Source organism: Corvus cornix, chromosome 7 (genome assembly GCF_000738735.6).
Source record: "Corvus cornix cornix isolate S_Up_H32 chromosome 7, ASM73873v5, whole genome shotgun sequence".
NCBI lineage: Eukaryota > Metazoa > Chordata > Aves > Passeriformes > Corvidae > Corvus > Corvus cornix.
The window spans coordinates 9,073,465-9,093,685 of NC_046337.1; the positions used below are offsets into that span (position 1 = coordinate 9,073,465).

The 20,221-nt window shown below is 44.1% G+C and overlaps 1 protein-coding gene across 1 annotated transcript in view; it reads left to right on the forward strand.

Moving 5' to 3' along the window:
- The first annotated feature begins 4,311 nt into the window (after positions 1 to 4,311).
- The window catches only part of ESYT3 (extended synaptotagmin 3), a 31,216-nt gene continuing 15,306 nt past the window's right edge, over positions 4,312 to 20,221 (forward strand). Inside the window, 8 exon segments of the mRNA XM_039555599.1 lie at positions 4,312 to 4,553; positions 4,556 to 4,608; positions 10,493 to 10,534; positions 11,373 to 11,507; positions 11,953 to 12,029; positions 16,818 to 16,884; positions 17,484 to 17,573; positions 18,621 to 18,676. Coding sequence (XP_039411533.1) covers positions 4,340 to 4,553; positions 4,556 to 4,608; positions 10,493 to 10,534; positions 11,373 to 11,507; positions 11,953 to 12,029; positions 16,818 to 16,884; positions 17,484 to 17,573; positions 18,621 to 18,676 — 734 coding nt within the window. The 5' untranslated portion in view covers positions 4,312 to 4,339.

The following is a 20,221-nucleotide window of genomic DNA, read 5'->3' on the forward strand; positions in this document are numbered from 1 at the left end:
TTGTGCCTTACCTCTGCAGTTACATAATTTGTGTATATACAAGACACAGCTTTTCTCAGTGTTTTGCTAACCCTGCTGTCCAGTGCCAGAGCAGTGTGGGGTTTGCTGGCAGGAGGGGCAAGGCTAGGCAAGGGGCAGTGGGCCACACCACATTCTTACCTGCTGTGGGCATCCTCCTGCACTGCCCTCACATTAATGACTCTACAGTAAAAGAGCAAGTGGATGTGTGAAATAGATTGCTGTTACTGGTTTTGTTATCTTGCCAGAAGTCCCAGCTCTTCAGTGGCTCTCTACTGCCCGCTGTACAAAAGCAGTGAGGAGCTATCAGCCAGGCAGACACGAGGAGGCACAGCATGGGGAGTGAGCACAGTGGAGCAGAGCCCTAAAGCAAGGGTCATGTACTCCCAGACTGGCTTTGCACATATTCCCAATGAAGGCCCAGACTTGCAGCCTTCTGCATATGATTATCTTTCAGAGGAGAAGAAATCCATTGGCTTTACTAGTCCAGACCAGATTTATAGATAATACCAGTTAGTCCTAGATTGGTAATTTTTTTATGTCGAAGGGATGACTCCCAAAACAGGACATACACACATAATTATTTTCATGACCAAATTACAAATGTCCGGCCAGAATAATATCCCTGGCTGAACAATGTAACCCAGACTCTTTTGAGTTGCCCAATTCATATTTAATTTCTGGACAGAACTAGACAGAATGAAGGAACCACAGCTTTCCCTGGAGAAATGCGCTCCAGATTTGCTTGAGCACAGACAGCAGGAGTAGATACAAGGCTTTTGCCCTATGATAGGGAGGGTGTGGATTCAGCTTTGCTTGATGGGGTGAACAGGATGGAGAGTATGAAACCAGAGGAAGCTAAACAATAATGCTTTGTCAAGTGACTAGGAGTGCCAAAAGGGGCAATAGCTTTAATCAAGTCTGGATACAGAAGTCATTCTGTTAACACAAGGAGTAAGGTTTTAGCCTTACGTAAGTGTTTTATATTTATGTGCTGTGGAGGCACAGAAAAAAGACATACTGCACGTCTAACATTTGCTAGCATTAAAGAGGGAATTTCACAGTGGTCACAAACCCTGAAGCCACAAGAAAGTTAAGTTAGAAAGTTGTCTTCAGTGAACCCTTTGATAGCTTGTTGGTATGTACTTCAGTTGATTCTTCAGGTTAGTTCCTTTGCATGTTCTTTGTAGTTAAAAAGCGTTGGCAGTTTTTCGTAACTCCCCACCTTTAAAATGGGTTGCCTTAGTTACCGTGGCCAGCTTGAGAGACAGCAAATTTAGTGCTAATACATTTTCAAATCTCTGCAGTTTCTGTAAAATCTGTGTCATAATCAGCAACAAGATATACTTTTATTATAGTGTTAATAAGCATAGTGGTGATTCCTAATCAAGTTAAATAAGGAGAGAAGATTGTCACAGGCCAGAACAATAGCCTTGGGTCATTACCTTAGTGACTGTCCTGTGAATATTAGGTGAAACAGATTGTGGAATTCCCCTATAACTGGAAATAAGGCTGGCTTCAAGTGGCTCAGATGTTTGGTGTTTGGAAGCAGCCTGCTGCAGTCAAGGTCATACTTTCCCCAGGAGGAAATTGATAAGTATTTCCTGTGGCACTTCAGAAAATCAGAGAAACCAATTACTATTTTAAAGATTATTTTTTAAAGGGTAACTACTATCCATGATAAACAGAGTTAACAGTGGTCTCAAATGCTATTGATTTATTTTGGTCTCGTCAGCACAGTATTTGGTTGAGAACACCTGTCTGTGTAATCTGATGTGATAATTTTTCACCTCTACTCTTTTTATTTTGTTCATCTTTTAAATTTTTAAGTAGGATAAGCTAAAGTTTAGTGACATTTTATATTATTTGTGTAATTGTTTAAAGTTCCTAAAACCCCTTTAATTACAGAAAAATACTTTTTCTTCACAAGGTAAAGAGTTGGCAGTAAAGGAACAAGCAGTGCCGGAGAAAGTGTGGCTGTTTCCAAGCTCAGGGTCTTAGGGGACAGTGGAGGAAGGAACTTGGAGCTCTGCTTTCATGGAAGCATCTCCTTCTCTAAAGAGCAGCTGTGGGCTGTGCTGCAGGACTGGAAGTGCTCTGGTCATTTGTACAGAGGGAGCGCTTTTATTGTCCTTAAACTTCAGCCTAGGTTGTTGTGGTCAGCTGAGTGAAGAATAAGAAACCAAAAACTGTGGTTTATTTATGAAATCAGCCAGTATGGATTTCACTGCAGCCCCACTATTTTTCCTGCTCAATAAACTGACACTTGTTGATGCTTCTAAACTGCATGGCTCTCTGAGTTTGAGATATTTATCTCAAACTCAGTAAGAGTACTAATGTGAAGGAGGAAAACAGTGAATCTACCTTTTATAGCTTCTCCTAGTAGCAAAAGCAATCTTCTAAGTCTTCAAATCACTAAAAGAGCCCACTTTTTGTCAGAAGCTTCTGTTTTTCTGAAAGTTGGGGCTGAGTCTATCCTTGTGAAGTTTCACCCCATGGATGAAATGACATACAAGTCAGCTTCAGTCTTTGGTCACAGGATAAATCCAGGTGTGTTTGTGCATGTAGACTTATCTCCTGACACATGTAATTGTGCAAAATATGCAGCCACTGTGTGTTTTTTAATGTGTGTTATCAAGAGTGCAGGTAGTACTTCAGTTTCTGTCAGTCTCTGGACTTTCCTTCACAGCTTTACAAACAGAAATGTGCTCTGGGATCAGCCCACTGGTCCACTTGCTCCCAGTGGCATTGCTGTTTAGGGGGAGGGCATGAACCCAGGCACCTTGTGCAGTCCTTTCCCTGCAGCCTCCACAGCTGTTGTGTCCATGATGTTAGGGAGTACATTTATGGGCCTTTTCCTTGAGAATGTACCGAAATCTGGTTTTGAACCTGTTGATACCATCTGCCTTGCAGCCTCCTGTAGGTTCTAGAGGTTTACTGCTCACTGTGTACTGAAGTACTTCCTTAAGTGTGTTTTATAATGATTTATCTTTGCAACATCCCCAGGAAGAAGAGCATAGTCATCCTTATTTGACACCAAGGAAAGATTAGGAGGGTTGTTTCCAAAAGCACCTGTTAATAGATGTCTCATGCATGAGTTTCTCTAATGTGAGGCATTTGAGTTTTCAGATGCCTGCACTGATTTCTATCCCAGAGCAGTCATGTGCAATGATTAACAAACAAATGAGGATCACTTATGGTGTTGATTTATTGACTGATGCATAATTAAATACTAATTCCATGGCAAAGCAGAGGCCAAACCTAGTTCTCCCAGTCATGGTCAACTTCTTTTTCTTGGAGGTTTTTATCTGGCTCATCATTTGTTATCTTGTGCAGCCAATATCAAAAAGGGGCCACAATAAAAGCTGGCATTATTCACTGATGTTCCAGACTTGTCCACTGAACAAAGAGTGGCATTTGCCTGATCCAGGGAAAGCTGCAGTGGAAAACACAGTGTAGAGCTGTACAATTACAGGCTGTCTGTTAAGGCATGTACAAAAAGGTATAGAATTAATATTGTTAAGGGGGAAAGCATTTTAGAGTGTCTTATGGTTCCCTAGAAAACATATCTTATGAGGAATGGCTGAGGGAGCTGGGTTTATTCAGTCTAGAGGAGATTTGGGGGGGACCTCATAGTTCTCTACAACTACCTGACAAGAAGTTGTAGTGAGGTGGGGAATCAGTCTCTTCTACTGTGCCTGCAGTGAGAGGCCTAGAGGACAATGGCCTCAAACAGAGGCAGGTGAGATTCAGATTACATGTCAGAAAAAACATTTTCACTGTTAGGGTGGTCAGGCATTGGAATAAGTTTCCCGAGGAGGTGGTGGGGTTACCATCCCTGGAGGTGTTTTCGAAGCATTTGGTTCTGGTGCCGGGTGATGTGGTCTATGGGTGAGAGTGCTAGGTTGATGGTTGGACTTGTTGATCTTAAAAGTCTCTTTCAACCTTGATGATTCTATGATTCAATGATTCCATGATTACCAGTATTTCAGAATCTAAACTCCCACAACATCCCCATCAAAATCAAAAGAGGACGAGAATAAAGTGCCAAAGAGGAAGGAAAGCAGCCAAGCGTACAGAACCAACAGGTTGTGTGTGCCCCACGTTCGTTCCACATCCAGCCACGACGATGGGTCACAGGGTGTCCGTAACGCCGCCGGAGAGCCGAGCGCCGCGGGGTACCGGGCTGGCCGGGAGGGCGGCGCGGCGCGGCGGGGCGGGGCGGGGCCGGGCCGGGCCGGGCGGGCGGAGGAGCCGCGGCGGCGGCGGCGGCGCGGGGCGGGCGCACTCGGCAGGGGCGACCCTGGCTCGGGCTGTCGCCATGCACCGCGCGGCCGCCCCGCGCCCCGCCGCGCTGCCGCGCCTGCTGCTCTCCTCCGCCGCACGGGCGCTGCTCTGGCTCGGTCCCGTGTACCTGGCGGGGTACTTGGGGCTGAGCGGCAGCTGGGTGCTGCTGGCGCTGGCGCTGTGGCTCTGCTGGGGACTCAACCGGCGGGGGAAGCGCGACCGCCTGGCCGCTGCCTTCGCGCTGCTGGAGACGAGCGGGAGGCGGTGTGCCGGGGCCTAGCCGCCCGGCACCTGCCGGCGTGGGTGAGTGGGGAACGCGGGGTGTTCTGCCCCGCATCCCGCGGCACAGGGGATGCTGCGGGTCCCGGCGGTTCCGGGCGGCGAGAGCAGGACAGAGAGCGACGTGTCCCGGAGCGAGCAGCCGAAGGGGCGGCAGTGATGCCGTGGGCCGAGCAGTAGAGTCTTTGATTTTAAAGTCTTGCTCAGGAAAGCGAGGATTAAACCAGAAGTTGTTTTAGACAGGAGATGTGCTGTAAGTGGGTGTGTAAAACAGACTGATGTATCGCCAGAGAAACCTCCCTTCAAATATGTGTGTTGCATTGCAGGTATTTTGCTGTTGAGGGTACTTGTTTTAGACTTTCTCATCCAGCAGATTTTTCTCTCCTTTAGTGTCATTTGAAAACAAACAAAAATATATAAACGTAATACTGTCTTCCTGCTAAAAACCAAATATATATAAACATAATATTCTCTTCCTGCTAAAAAACAAATATTTAGTTTTAAGGAGTCATCTCTGGATGGTACAGAAGGCCAACCCCTGTTTGTTGTTCACATTTGTTTCTAGTCACTCTACGTTTTAAAGGGAAGAAACTAGAATTTCTACCTGCACATTTTATTCTATGTCTTGGGTTGTTTATTGGGCAGCTGTGGTTGGCTAATGGAAAGGATGATGAGGTGTTCGGGTCTTTTTTTTTATCATCATTTGTTTGCATTTAAAAATCTGTTAGGGACTGGTAGGAAAATGTTCTTCTTGTAAGAAAGAGAATATCAAAGACCTCTATTTGTAAAGAGTGTTGCATGGAGGCATTTATAGTCGGTAAACTTTTATACAGCCTACAGCAATTGGCTCTCCTTAATTCTGTGGGAAATGAAGGCAGCTGGCAGTTCTGAGGAGTGAAGCCAGGGTCTCCTGGCAGGGCTGATGCAGCTCCCTGCACATGTTCTCTCCTGCCAGGCACAGAAGTCTGTTTCTGAATGAGGTTTCTGCTTGTTTGTATTGACAGAGCGTAAAAAAACACAATTCAGGGCATTAATGAGTGTGGTGATGTCAGCTCTTGCCCTGATGCTGTGAGAGCAGTGTTGCATTTTATCCTCATGTGCCCTGAATCATTGCAACCAGAAATTGAGCCTCTTAGTCACTGTTGAAAATTCAGACTTGCCCCCACAGTGCACACAAATTCAAAAAGCTCCATTAGGTTTTGTGGTTGAAAGTTTCAGGCTTCGTTAGTGTGGGAGCAGGTGGTTCATTATTGATTGCCCTGTACTTGCCCTTCACAAGGCTGCACAGAGAGCACTGTGTGCCCCAAACATGGGAGAGGTTTGGGCAGAGGGGGAGACTGCAGCAGAGGCCACTGAGGTGGTCAGGGGCTGGAGCACCTGGTGTCTGACAGAGCTGGAGCTGTTCGGCCTCCTTCAGGGGAAGGGAAGGTTTAAGGGGTATCTCATCTCTATCTCCTACTGCCCAGCATGTGTTCATAGAGATGGTAGAGTCAGACTCTTTCCAGAGGTCTGATTCCTGACTTGTGAGTTCTTGGAACTTACTCCTGGAAGGCAGGATGTAGGACCTAATGATAAAGGGGCTGCACGGTGTGCTTTTAGTTTTGCCTATATTGCCACTTTCTTTCTTTTTGTGTGTTGGTAACTTTTCTTCTTCATCAGTTGGGTGTTTGCTTCCACACTGCGCTTGTACTTGATGCTTTTCAACTTCTCCGTTTTAATTTTCCTTCCATCCCCATCCTGTATTTGATCTACTTCTTCCATGTGGCTGTCTTGGAGGCTGATTCTCACCTGATTTTCACCTGATGTCTATTCAGTTTATTCTCTGTGGTGTTATCTTTTTTATCTTTCTTTTTTGCCTTTCAGTGTTCACGGACCTTCAGTTGGGAGCTCTAAAGCTGTCCCCTGTCTTCTGTCACACAGAGGTGGCAGTAGGAATACAATTCAAGGGGAGCATGGCTTGGATTTGCAGTGTTGTAATCCTAGGAAAAGTTCTGAAGGTGTGAAGCGATGGCAGTGTCTTGGGATTCGTAAATGTTTGTCTCTTCATGTGCTCTGTAATAAAATGAGGGGATCCATCCAGTGAAGAGTTAAGAGCAATCATTGATTGTGCTGTTGGTTACTTACAAATTGTTTTCCCTAAGAGGTGGCTTCTTTAAATTGGCTCATGTTCTTCTCAGTCGTGGTATTAGTTGTTAGGAGATATACAGAGTGCAGCCTTTCCTTTAGGGGCAATGCTGGGGGGGTTTCCCTAATCTACTCAACCATCTGTTTTGGGGAATTTGCAGGGTTGTTTTGCAGCACCAGTTTCTTGGCTGAAACCAGCCAGTGAGTTCGGAATAGATGCGTTTCTGTGCTAGACACTGTACGTGGGCAGGCTGTGCTTCCTCAGGAAATGAGGCTGGAAATCTGCTCACGACAAGCACAGTCAGATCCATGTCTTGGAGAGTTGAGACCCTCTGACTTCAGCCTGTGCAGCCTGTAGCATGACTTCTGTACAAGCAGGCAGTGCTCAGAGCAGAGGTAGCCAGGCTTCCACCTTCATTGCGGCTCTTGGGGCTGTGGTGACTGCTCCATGTTGCTTTTGCCACTTATTAGCTGGCTGCACGTGACAAAATCCAAGTGTGCTGTGTTTCTTCCTGATGTTAAACTCCTTTTACCGGGAGATATACTACTGGGTGCAGAACTGTCCTTTTAAAACGGTGCCTTTTAAGTCCTTGTTCACGCAAAAGCCTTGTTTACACTTTCTTTTTTCCTCCTGTATGAATAGCTAAAAATCCTGTCCCTTAAAAAAAAACCCAAACAAAACACCAACATCCCCAACAAAACCTAAAACAAGCAACCAAACAAACCCAAACCAAACCCTGATGGATAGATTGCTGTGTTGTATTTGAACAGAATGGTGCTGTTGTGTCAGACATGGGGTTTGTTAATGCTGTGAACCTTGGTGTGGCTTGCTTCAGGGCAAGGTGGAGTCATGCAAAACTTACACATTTTCTTTACTTGCTAGTAATTGCCCCTTACCTAGTGTTTTTGATCTTCAAAGCTCTTTTCAAATGCTAAGTAATTTTTGCTGCATTCCTTAAACTTTGGCAAGAAGTATGCCTGCTTTTGTAGATGGGTAAAACTGATTCTGATAGTGGGACTTGCCCAAGGCTACAGGATTAAATCTTACTCTGTTTTAGTATTAACTTTGGCAGCTCTTGGTGTCTGGTTCTGGGCTTAGTAGGAAGTGTTTGGGGCTCCTCCTACCTATGCTGTACTGATGACAAACTCGGGGCAAGACCTTGCTGGTGGGGCTCTCACCAGTAGCAAGGGCCAGAAGTGAGTCTGAAATCCAGAGCACATGGTTCAAAAGTGGAACTGAACATGGTTTTATTTTCAAAACATACTAGGACATGTTAAATTCTAGGGATAAATGGTTGGGTCAAGAAGAGAGCTTGGTGGTGTCACTGGGCTGAGCTAGCTATGTGACATGCTAGCTAGTATGTATGTTATGGGGATACCCCGTGGCTAGGAGAGGATTTGCTCAGAGCTTATGTCTTACTACACAGTGGATGATGCAGCTGCAACACCTGGATACCAAGCTCTGCTCCTCTGAAGAACTGCTCCTTTAGTTCATACCATTGAGTGGAGCTGAACTTTGGTATTGGGAACACACTGAAATTTAGTGGCTTGTCATAAAGGGTAGAAAGCTGGTTTTCACCAGAAACATGTAGTCAGCCAGTGGTGTTCTCTGCAAGCCCAATTGTGTCAGCCCAGGAGTCCCTGGTGGTCTTTGGTCCCAGCCTTTGAGCTCCAGCAGTGCCCTTCCTTCCACCTGTCAGAGGAAACTGAGGCACCAAGTGCCTGGGTAGGAGCTGGGTTGCAAACACCTGAATGAGGGGATGTCAGGTGGGGTGGAAATGTACCACAAATGTCTGCTATCACAGCATCTGAGGTGTGACACTCTGTAGTGTGATTCATTGCAGTTGCTTTGGGGGTTTGCTGTGGGCTGTCTGGTTCGGGTATCTGTGGCTCAAATAATAAATTAAATTTCAGTTTTTCTTAAGGTGGGTCTACCTACAGCCTCATTCTCGTGGCTTTTGCCTCTTTCCTGATGCTCCTTTGTGCTGCTTCAAGTCTCTAGGAGCCTTGACTCTAGTGAATAATCCCAGACAACTTTAATGGTTTATAACGGCCCACATTTCTCCCCTGCTCATATGGGCTGTGACTTTCTCACTGGGAAGGGGTAGCCTAACTGTTGTCCTGTCCTTCCTTTTGGGTCACATCCCTCTCCTGTCTGTAAGGTGTTTTGAAGAATAAGCCCACCATGATGCTTTGATCCCTGCTCCATCCTTTCTGCATCCAGAGCTGATCCAGAGCTGTGGCACAAACGCTGCAGGATGATGGTGCCTGGCAATTGCATTGGAGCTGGAAACCCAGGATTTATGTGCCCTGGTGGAGGACCTTTAGGTGGAAGATGAAAGTCTGGCAGGTGAAGCAGAGGTCCCCTGATTCACATAATCCATCTCACTGTAAAATGTCAGCAGCAGTTTATCTGTGTTGATTGTCCCTTCTGATGCTGAGTTCTCACTTTATCGTGCAAATAGACCTGTGCAGGCTGACATTTTAGTGAACTTCTATTGTTTTATTTAACGAAAAAATTGCCTTTTAGAGCATCAAAAGAAATTGCTTATAAAGAATATGGTGATATTACTTTGGGTTTTTAATGAGATCATTTGAAGCATTATTTGAGCAAGGAAAATGAGCTCTTCAATTGTCCATGAAGCTGTACTAAAAGGCTGCTGTCCATTCCATCCAAACATCTCTGAGCACCTCTCTGAAGGCTGATGAATTGAACAGCAAACCTTTGCTTGAAGAGTGTAATTTACAGCTCTTGTAAGAGGAGGTACTGTCCTACCCAATTATTGTTACCAGGCTAGATGATAGTCAGATTCCCTTTGTATTCAGGTGCTCTTGTAGAGCTGAGCAGGGCCCAGATGTCTGTTCTGAGAAGCTGCTGTGCTGTCCTTCCCTTCCGCAGTAACCTGCTACCAGCTTGTAACACCAGCTGCAAATACCACATCCATAAGACTTTAATGTGTGATTGTAGTAAGGTGATTGTAACTCTTCACTCAGCAGCTTCTTGCTGGGGTCTGAGAGATGAGTTACTTGAGAGTGGTCTCATACCCCGTTGTCCTGATGGTGATTAAGCAAGTCATCAGTTCAGGGAACCGGAAGGATTTTTGTCGTGGACATATACACGTTGTGTTGGCATTTGGTGTGTCTAACTTGAAAACATGATGTATAAGTGACTATTTCATTTTAATTTATCCTTACCACCTTAAAAATTTCTGAGAGCTGAAAACACTGGACTGTGTATGCTAATAGGCTCGAACTCTTACAGGGCTTCTTTTCCCTGAAGCCATTGGCACCGTGTTGGTATTAGTGGAGAAATGCTGCCACAACCAATAAATTGAGTTTCCCAAGCAGATTCTTGTTTTCCAAAGTGTGGTGTCCTGGTTGAGGTGAGTGAGTACAGGAAACAGGTCCTACACAGCTCGTGATCTTAAAGGGAAGTAGGTTCTCCAGGCTTCCCAAGGCATGACAAAGAGGAGGATGAGAAATCTAATGCTGCTTTACATCACGAACAGGATGTGACACTTGCTTTAATCATGTAAATGTGCCCAGAGGCATACTGATTGTCAGTGCACATGGGTTCTTTTGTCTTTTACTATTCTTTACTGGCTTATTTGCGTTTTAGGATTTTTCAATGAGGTAGTAAATTATAAAGGATGTATGTATGAAGGCAGAGGGATCTCAGCTTACTCTTAACACTTGTTCCACAGTCTGTGCTATCTTTTGCATGTGTTGCAGTGTGCCCAAAGAGATTACACATGGCACTCAATTTATTTTTCTTTGCACCCAGGTTCACTTCCCTGATGTTGAACGAGTGGAGTGGCTGAACAAGGTGAGGAGCTCTGAACTCCAGCTGGTGAGGCCACCTGCTCTGAGCTGCATCCCACTCGTCCAAACTCTGCAGGACAAGTCTGAGAAAGTTATCAAATTACTACAGTGTAGCTCAATTGTATCTGTGTCTGTACTGAAGTGTGGAGTCACTTAAGTGTGGAGTTCCACTGAGGCTGAGAGCCAATGTGAGCCTGATTGATACAAGTTTGATAAATTCAACACCACTTAGTTCTGAGACTAAAAAGAAAAAGCAAGCATTCGTGTGTATATATGGACACATGGTGTGTGTATGTTATTATTGTTTAGCAAACGTAGTGGTATCTTTCACCAGAAAGGTTCCCAGAGAGCACTGAGGCAAATGCTCCCATCAGCAGGTGTGGTCAACTTCTCAAAGCCAAACAGCTGAACCTGCAAATCAGCATCCAGTGACTAGCCTCTTTCTTGGGTTTTTTTAGCAGATTTTCTTTTTGATATAAAAGCTTACCTCAATCCTCTCTAAATAAACCTAACTCCAGGGAACTTTGTGACACTTTAGAGTAATTAGGGACTATTGTTCTTTAGAAATTTAACCCTGGGCTTTGTTGGCTCCTGTGGTTAGAAGCAGTCAATAGACTCTATGGTGCTGGAAACTCACCCTTCAGTTCCTGAAACAAATTCTATTTCTGAGGAACTGAGACGGATCCTTCCATAAGGATGACTTAAGTGCACAAAATTGACTTGGTGTTTTTAAAAGGACAGATATTAATATCCAGGGTTCTGTAATGGGTGTGTCTGTTTCTCACAAAAGGTATCTTAACTCAAAGAATCTTCAGTGTATTCCTGCTTTTGCCATTTTTTAGGTCCTTGTACAGGCTTGGCCATACTTTGGAACAATCATGGAAAAAACATTTAAAGAAGTTCTTGAACCAAAAATCAGAGCAAAGAGTGTACATCTGAAAACATGCACCTTTACCAAGATCCACTTTGGCGAGAAGGTAGTGGGAATCTTTTGAAACACTCGTGGTTCACTCTTTTCTGAAAAGTTCAGATGCAAGGGGAGTCAGATGTTCAGCTTTTTGATGCCTGTGTTTCCTCTTCATATGTCTTCCCACCTGCTGTCAGTATCCTGGGACTGGAGATTAAAAAAAAAGGCCATATCCACATTTGTTTCTGTTATACCCTCGTGACAGGAGTTTTCAGTGCGCCCTAAGGCTTGTAGGATGGGCTGCTTGCAACCAGCCCCGTGTTTAAGGACTGACAAAGCTGTTCCATCTTTAAAGGAAAAAAAACTAGCATGGTATACTCTTTCTTTACATGTAATTTTGCAAAGCATTTAACAAATGCTTCTGTACTCAAATTGATCCAAGTGAGTAGGATTCTTCACTTGTGCTTATCCTGATAGATGTTGACTATGTTGTGTCTTGTTTGTCTCTATTTCAGTGCCCTAGAATCAATGGAATAAAAGCCTACACCAAAGAAATTGATAGAAGACAAGTTACCCTAGACCTACAGATATGGTAATGTTGCATCATTGATTATGTTGATGGGTCTTAGTTTACCACCTGTGTATATGTCATGCTGGACTGGACATGGTCCAAGGCTCTAAGATGAGCCTAGAATGATATGAGATAATCTGTCTCCCAGCTGGATATCCTCAGTACTTACAGAAGTGAAATGTGCATCAGCCTCTAAACCAGAAATAACCTGCACAGGTCTAGGTGTTACCTACTCTGGCCCATCATGGCTGCCATGGGTATAAGAGTGTGTCCCTTGGCTTTGCCATTGATGGCAGTGAGAACCCAAGCTTTTGAACTGTGTTTCCTGTTCTCAGGAGAGCTCACAGGTATGGAGGTGCTCAGTCTGTCTTGCCCACTATTGTTTCTCATTAGTTCAACCTCTCCAGTTCTTCCAGAACTACTTGCACTATTTATTTTTTAATTCCTTCCTCTAGATTTATCCTCTTGTTTTAGTCACCATTTGTTCTATGTGCTATCCAACACATTTGCTTTTTTGATTACAGCTGTTCTCTGAGCAGAAAATTGCCTCTAGCTCTATTAACAACAACAACAACAAAATTAGATAAAACATTTAATACCTCCCAGGCTGTTTTGAATGAGCTTGTATGTTTTGTTAACATCAGAGTCATTGCAAAGCTAAACTCCTGGTTTAGCCCTGGAGAATGAAATTGCTGGGGGAATTACCACTTGCATGCTGCTGTAGCTCTGGAAGTTTAGTGGGTGACTGAGCTGCCTAATTTAAACGGCTTTTCATGGTAGTGCCAGGAAAAAACTGTGAAATTACGGACTGTCTTAGCAACAGCACAGAGCTCCTCAGAACTGTGTCTGCTGCTTAATGTGGCAATGGCATGGCATCATCCCCAGCCCTGGCAGAGCACTGTTGCTCCCTGTAAATTCACATGCTTGATTTTCAGGCAGGTGTTTCAGCGCTGTCAGTGGAGTACCCTTTGTAATAACCAGGTCAGTGTTAGGGCCTTTGGCAAATAATTTGTGCTTTCCATGTTGAGATTGAGAGATCTGATGCCTTTTAAGCCTTGCAGAAGAGTGCTGCTGTTCTCTGCTAAACCGCGTCTCCCCCACCTCTGCATTCCTGTCCCTCTGGCAGACCCATTAACATCTCCAAACTGGCCAAGCACTTCTGTTCCTCATGCTGATGATAACTTAACCCGAACTGACATAATCTGATAACCCCAGTAGTTTCTGTATTCACACAGGAGAGTGCAGTCTGCCTCACCTCTCTGATGGGGGTCTCTTCTCTAGGGCTGCATTAAGGCCTCAGCTTCACTTGTGTTCATATGTTAACATCAGTTTCTGCAGCTAAGCTGTGTTGTGCATCCTGCAGTGTCTGCAGGAGATTGTGTGTTGCTTTCAGGAACAAGGAGAGACAAATCTCTGAGCAATGGTATTACTTACCTGCCTTTTTCTAGATTACCAATGGAACAGTTTTTTCCACTACTTAGTGGAGACGGAGTTGAGTTGCCCCAGTGTGAGGCTGCCCTTTGCTTTACCTCTTGGTCACTGTGCTGATGAGGTTTAAATGACTGATCTGTTTACAGGGCTGTGTGCTGGCATCACAGCACTGGAGAAGAGAGTGATGTGCTGTGGGTGCCTCTGGGGTGCACTGTGCAGTGCTGGCACCACAGTGACTGATCTTCAGAGAAGCAGAGCTGTGTTGCAGTGGACATGAAAGGATTAACAAGTCTGCATGTTATAAACATGACTTCTTTGCCTTGGTGCTTGCTAGCTGTAATTTTGTGGGAGTTCCCTCCTCGATGAACCACCTGAGTGTGATCATTTGGCTGGGTTACCACCTGGTGACCAGGGCAGCTGAAGCCGGGATGGCTGAGCAGCCACTTCACACAGGGTGCTGTTATCCCAGTGTTCTACAATCCTGCCTTGGCAGCAGCACTGCCCCACTCCAGTGCTGAGTTACCTGTTGTGTTAAGCAGTACCTTCCATCCAGAAATCTTGACTTGCTCTGTAAATGCTTCTTGCTTTCAGTCTCACAATAGCACAGGAGGACAGATTTTTTTTCCTTTGGTTTTATCAAGGAGGCAACTAGTACTTGAAGCCCAGAGTCTTTGATTTGACATGGAGAAAATACAGGAAGAGGGCAGGAATAGAAAAAACCTTTTCTTCTTACCCTTCCTTTGTGGTCTGTATGGAACCATTTGTGTAGTTTTATTAGCCACTCATAGACATGTGGTCCATCAAGGGCTTTGTTTCATCTGTGCTCCTGATCTCACCAACACGATGCAGCACTGAATGCTATGGTTCAGCTCAGTGTCATGAGAAGAGGAGCTTCCTTTCCTATGTGTTAAAATTGCATCCTTTGCTTGGGAAGTGGGAAAAGTAGTACTTAGAGGTCCCTTATTTGTATGGGCTGTAGTTGTCAGAAGAGTCAGGGATGCAGATGATCTGGTACTGCATGAAGTTACCAAAAGAATTTGAGAAGCTGCTTTAATTAAATCTGTTAACAGCAGCTTACATGGCTGTAGCATCAGAGCATTGGGTATGGTTATGTAGAGCACTGTTTTATGTAATTCTGCATGTCCATCTCCCAAGTCTGAAGGCAGACTAAGCCTAGTCTGTGTTACAAAGCACTTGAGAAGGTTGGGCCAAAGGGGGTTTTCAGCATGGGGGGCCATGACAAGGTGGGGCCCATGGGCAGTTACTTTACAGGGGGGAAATTGCCCGGGCTTTTTCCAAGGGGATGTGCAGACATCCAGGTTTGTTAAACCTGTCAGCTCTTGTAGCATCCCTGCCTTCAGCCAGTGGGTTGCCTTTGTATCATAAACACTGGGCCCAGCTTTTCCACCCAAGTACAGAAGAGATAAAGATACTTACACTTGAACAAGGTTCTCATCCACAGCACAGGCATATCTGCATCACCTTGTGCAACAGGTGATGTAGGAGAGAAACGGGTGATTCTTCCACCCTTCACAGGTGGGTAAAGCACAGTCCTGTGTAGGGTGGAAGGGCTCAGCCCTCAGGTTTTTAAGTGTCAAGGCTTGAGTTTGGCTCTGGTGTGCTCTGGGGCAAGACAGCAGAGAGCACAGCAAGGTTATGCTGAGCAGAGGAGCAGATGGAAGCATGAGCAGCTGGGACTGGAAATGAGGAATAAAACTAATGAACAAAGAGTGCACCCTTCCTACCAAGCACCCTGGCAGGGGGGTGATGCCTGTATGAGGCAGACTTACAGATAATTAAAGGCTCAGGCTCTGATAAGACTTCTCTGACATCTAAATTCTAAAACATGATTGCATGTATTGAAGTGTTTCTGGAAAAAAGAGACATATAGGACTGAATGGGAAGAATTTTTGACTGCATGGAAAGGTAGAAAGGCTGTAAATTGAAACACCACAGCTCTTACTTGTTCTAGACACTTGCAAAAACCAAATTAAATCCTCTTGGATTAATTACTGCAAATTGAGGAACTCATTTTGGCTTCTCATTTAGAATTTTATTGTAACAATGCTCTATTAGCACCCAGTGTAATGAGCTGTAAGATAATGTCAAAATTGTAGAAGTTAACAAACATAAAATAAGTTTAATTATGTCACTAGCTTTTAAGAAAGATTGTGTTAATTTTGGCATGGTTTATGAGGTTGGAAATGAGAAATTAGAATGCTCTAACATTAAAGCCTTTAATCTGTGTGTTATGAGCACTTAAAATTCTGTTAGGTGACTATCTGTAAACAAATATACAAAGAACTTTGCAAAAATGGAGACAAATTCACAGGGTTGGACATTCTTGGCACTTTTTTTGGGGTGGGAGGGCATCTGTCCATGTGCAAATTACAGTGTGAATTTGTGGTAACTGCAGCACTATTTGCCCATACACATGTGGTCAGAGCAGAACTCCTGTCCTTTTCCTGTGATTATGGAGTGAAGTTATGCAGGCAGCAAGCACAGCACATTCACTGTGCTGCAGTATCTCTACACCCTGCTTTACCTGCAGGGTGTTTGTTGTCTGCAGCCAGAGCTGTTTCTCAGAGGGCTGAAAGGGAACTTGGTAGCTCCCTTCAATTATTTTCTGCCAGAGGCATCAACAGATCTTCGAGGTTCTGCTCCCCGGAGAGTGGTTATTGGTTTTTGCATAAGGTGATGTTTGTACTTTAATAAAAGGTGCTTTCCAAGTTGCCAAAGTACCACATTCAGCATTTGCTTTATTTAAAGCCTGATGTTCTCCATGGCAACTGACCAAAATCTGATCTACGTTGTTGTCTTTGAGTTCAGCCTTAAAGAAACCAGGTTATTTTTAGTGATAAATTTGTCCTTCAAGTGGGTTTTTGTGTTGTGGGCGAGGGTAATCTATGGGCTCTTTGGGTGTGGGTAAGGTGGGAACCCCATAAGTAATGGCAGGATGGCTCTGCACCAGCTTGGGAGCTGGATCACCAGGTTGTGGGGTGGGATCAGGCTTTTGGCAGGGAAGGGAGCAAGAGGGCGATTGCTCTGACCTTGAATTTTGAATGAGCATCTTGGTCCCCTTTTTGGAGCAAGCTTGCTTCAGCCAACCACCAGTCTTAAGAATGGAAAATTAACCTGGAAATACAGATGTTGTTTTGACGTTTTACAGGTACATCAATATCCCAGCTGTCTGCAAGGTTGCTCTTGTGAAAGATCTGACCTTTGTTCAACTTCCTCTGTTCAGTCACTTGAAAATCCGTCTCTGCCTGTGGGATCATGTTGTCAATCCTTAAACTGATTTCATTTATACTCTGTACAGCCCCAGATTTCTCAGGGGACTATTGCAAACTGTGGAATAATGTGAGAATTTTCTTTCAGTTACATAGGGGACTGTGAGATTCACATGGACATATCGAAATTTAATCTTGGCGTGAAAGGTGTACAGGTGCGTGCAGTACTAATGTTGTCTGTTCAAGGCTGTGTGGGGCAGGAGGTACCACCTCCCAGTGGGGAGGTCATGACACTTAAGTGGGAAGCCAGCAACTATCAGGCTTGGAATGATTAGTTTTATCTCCTTGTTCTTGGCTGGGGAAATGATACCTTCCATGGAAAGCACTTAAATACCAGTTTTAAGCTTTGTAGTGTGACTCAAACAGGGTTGGAGCTGGAGCATTGAGTATGTGTGGGCCAGCATCTGCCACCAGAGTTCAGGGGAGCTCAAAGTGTTGGTAGAGAACTTCAGAAGAACCAGCATGTTCATAAACTGGTGTAGATTAAACCAACAATCTGTTCTTAGAATGTTGAAACCTAGTAGACAAATGGCTCCATTGTATGGCAGGATTGCAGAGAGACTCCACAAACATAGAAAGCATTGCCTGATATCAAGAGCAATGGTTTGGGGGAAAAACGTCTATTGTTATTAAATTCTAAATAAAAATACTTCAAGTACAATTTCTAAAATTATCTCCATCACTGAAAAGCTGACAATTTTGAAGCTGCATCGTGAGAGTACCTTAACACTCAGCTTTCCTCTTCTGTTTGCAGTTGTATGGGACGTTGCGAGTGATCCTGGAACCTCTCCTAACCGATGCACCTTTTGTTGGAGCAGTGACCTTGTTTTTTATGCAGAAACCGGTGAGTCAGGAGTGAGCTGCTCCCTGCAGCCTTCTTGCTTCTTGGTCTTAGTGCTTGGACAGGTCTTTGGTGAGTGACACGAGCTGTCCCATCACTGGTAACCCAAACTGCATAACTGTGAATGCCTCACAGTTCAGGTTCTCAAATAATGAAGTCCTGATTGTTCAGTGCTCCTCTTGAACTCCAGGAGGATGTGAGTTAATTCATCCTGTGCTTTTGCAGTAGTGCCTAAACACTTCACTCTACGAATGGGAGGACTTTCTTATGGTGGCAGCACAGGACCCATTTCTGAGGCCTTTGCTTCAAGGTTTCTGGCTGGTGGATCTTCCCAGTCATAGATTTTAAATGCAGTCGTCTTGGAGACCATTCTGTCATGGTTGCCTTTTGAAAGCTTGCCTGTTGAAGGTCGTGTGCCTTGTACTGAATTGTGGTTTAATAAAATATGAGAAACCTTCTGGTCATATAAGAACCAGTTATCTTACGGCACACACCTTTGCTTGTGGTTTATGCTCTGCTTGAGTTCATGAAAGTCATGCATTTTTGATCTTGAATTAGGTGGTTTTGTGTTTAGATGTAGCACCATGAAAAAAAACTCCTTTTGAACTGCTTTTTTGTTTATTGTACGAATAGGAATACAGACTCCTGAAATCAGTGGTATTTGTAAATCCCCCTGCCTCAGGGCATAGGCCAACCCCTAAGTGAAAGGATGAGAACAAAGCTTCAAAGTCTCACTAGCTGTTGTTGAATTTCCTTCATGACCTTTCCCAGGGTGTCTGCCACTGGCCATTGGTAAGGGCTGAATCTTTCCTTCTGCTTGCAGGTTAAGTTCCAGTGATACCCTCAATTCAGGACGGCAGATAAAATAGATAAGGGAATTGATACCAGCTGTTGGTTCTAATGTGCAGATGCAGTCAATTGGTGGTGCAGGTTTTCCTTTCTTTAAACAGCTGACTTTGTTCTAGAAGCATTTCCCTTTTAAATTCTACATTTATTTTGAAATAAATTTCAACAGACCTGTATAATATTTTTTCCCTGATTTTGTTGTAGCATCTGGAAATCAACTGGGCAGGCATGAGCAACCTCCTGGATGTCCCAGGGATTAAGTGAGTGTCTACTTTGCTTTACTTTATGCTCCTTTGAAAAGCCTTTGGAAGTTGGTCTCAACAAAGCTGTTGTTGAGAGCACTGTGTGCAAGGTGTTGTGTTGATGTTCATCCCATCATATCTGGCTGCGGCAAAACCTGAGGAGGGTTCTTTTTACATTCTGTCAAAAGTGTTTCAATCACTTAATTGCATTTAGGATGGAAATAGTAAATCCCTGAAACAACAGTGACTTATAAACTAAAAACAAGCCCTTCTGTTTCCCATGTGCCAGTTATTCGCAAAGGTAGATGAAGTAGGTTTAGACTGGCAGTCTGCTTATTATTTTTTACAGTAAAGTGAAAAAAGGCAAGATACCACAGAGTTGTAGTCCCTCTGACAAACTCAAGTACAATCCATGATAAAGAGAACAGCACCAGATTTATAAGGAGAAAAGTTCTTTTCTTTCTATGTAATCTGCTCACCTTTTAGGTGTAGCTCTTCTGCAGTGCCTCTTGGGTTAGTATTACATACATGAAACTTACACAGCAAGGATGAAAATCTTAGTGGGTTTCAATACTGTAAGTTTCAAACTGTTTCATCAGATTGCGGATTCACTTTGTCCTTGTTCCTTAGTGTAAAGAGAAAATTCTGTTACACAGCAGAAAATACATTGGTTACTCAGCCATTGCTTTTCTCCCTTTCAGTGCAAGTGCAGACACTTCCGTTCCTCTCTGCTCCCCTGCAGCTCACAGTTTGCAGGCTCATAGGAGTATCTGGCTACTTTAGGTGCCAGTTAATGCATTAAAGATCCTCTGAAGGCTTTTGATGTTGAGTGAGAGGAAGCTTTCTTTTTCTCTTAATTTGAGGCCTGACTGGCCTTTTGCCCCGAAGTTTAGCCTGAGAGCTCCAGTTTTTATCAGGAGAATTAATCTGTTCTCTTCTGACTTGGTTTCCCTAATCCTTTGCAGGGAGAAGGCATGTAGGTGTCCTAGCCTACAGCCTCTCATATAATTAAGTGAAAATTTGGTGTCCTAAATTTTTACTCCCTGGTTCTCCCACAGGGATTTGCACACAGAAACCTTTGCTTATTCCTCAGCAGTGCAATGAAAGCTGGGAGCAAAACATGCCTGACCGTGAATGGGCTGAAGTACAGGTTGAACAAGAGCCCTTCCTGTCAAATGAATTTGGCTCACTTAAGATAGCAAAGAAACTGCATGCAATCATCTGTCCTCACATACAAGCTGTGTTTAGTTGGGTGTACTGAGACTCAAGAGAGGGTACAATTCTGTGACGTTCCTGTGGGGTTTTTTTTACGGAAAAGCCAAGAGCCTGACCAAGGTTTAACATTTGGAGTAGGAGAGTTTCCTTATATTCTTTATGTGTTAATCCAGCCTCTGTGAATTGGGACAATTTTGTTACACAGTCCTACCCTTATAAGCACTACATCTATCAAGAGGATGAGTCTTTCAGATACTTTTTGGGTTTTCCTCTTAATATTGTCTTTTGCTCATGCCAGATTGTAGTGGTGTGTTGAAATCCTCTCATTAATCACCTGGGAGTACTGGA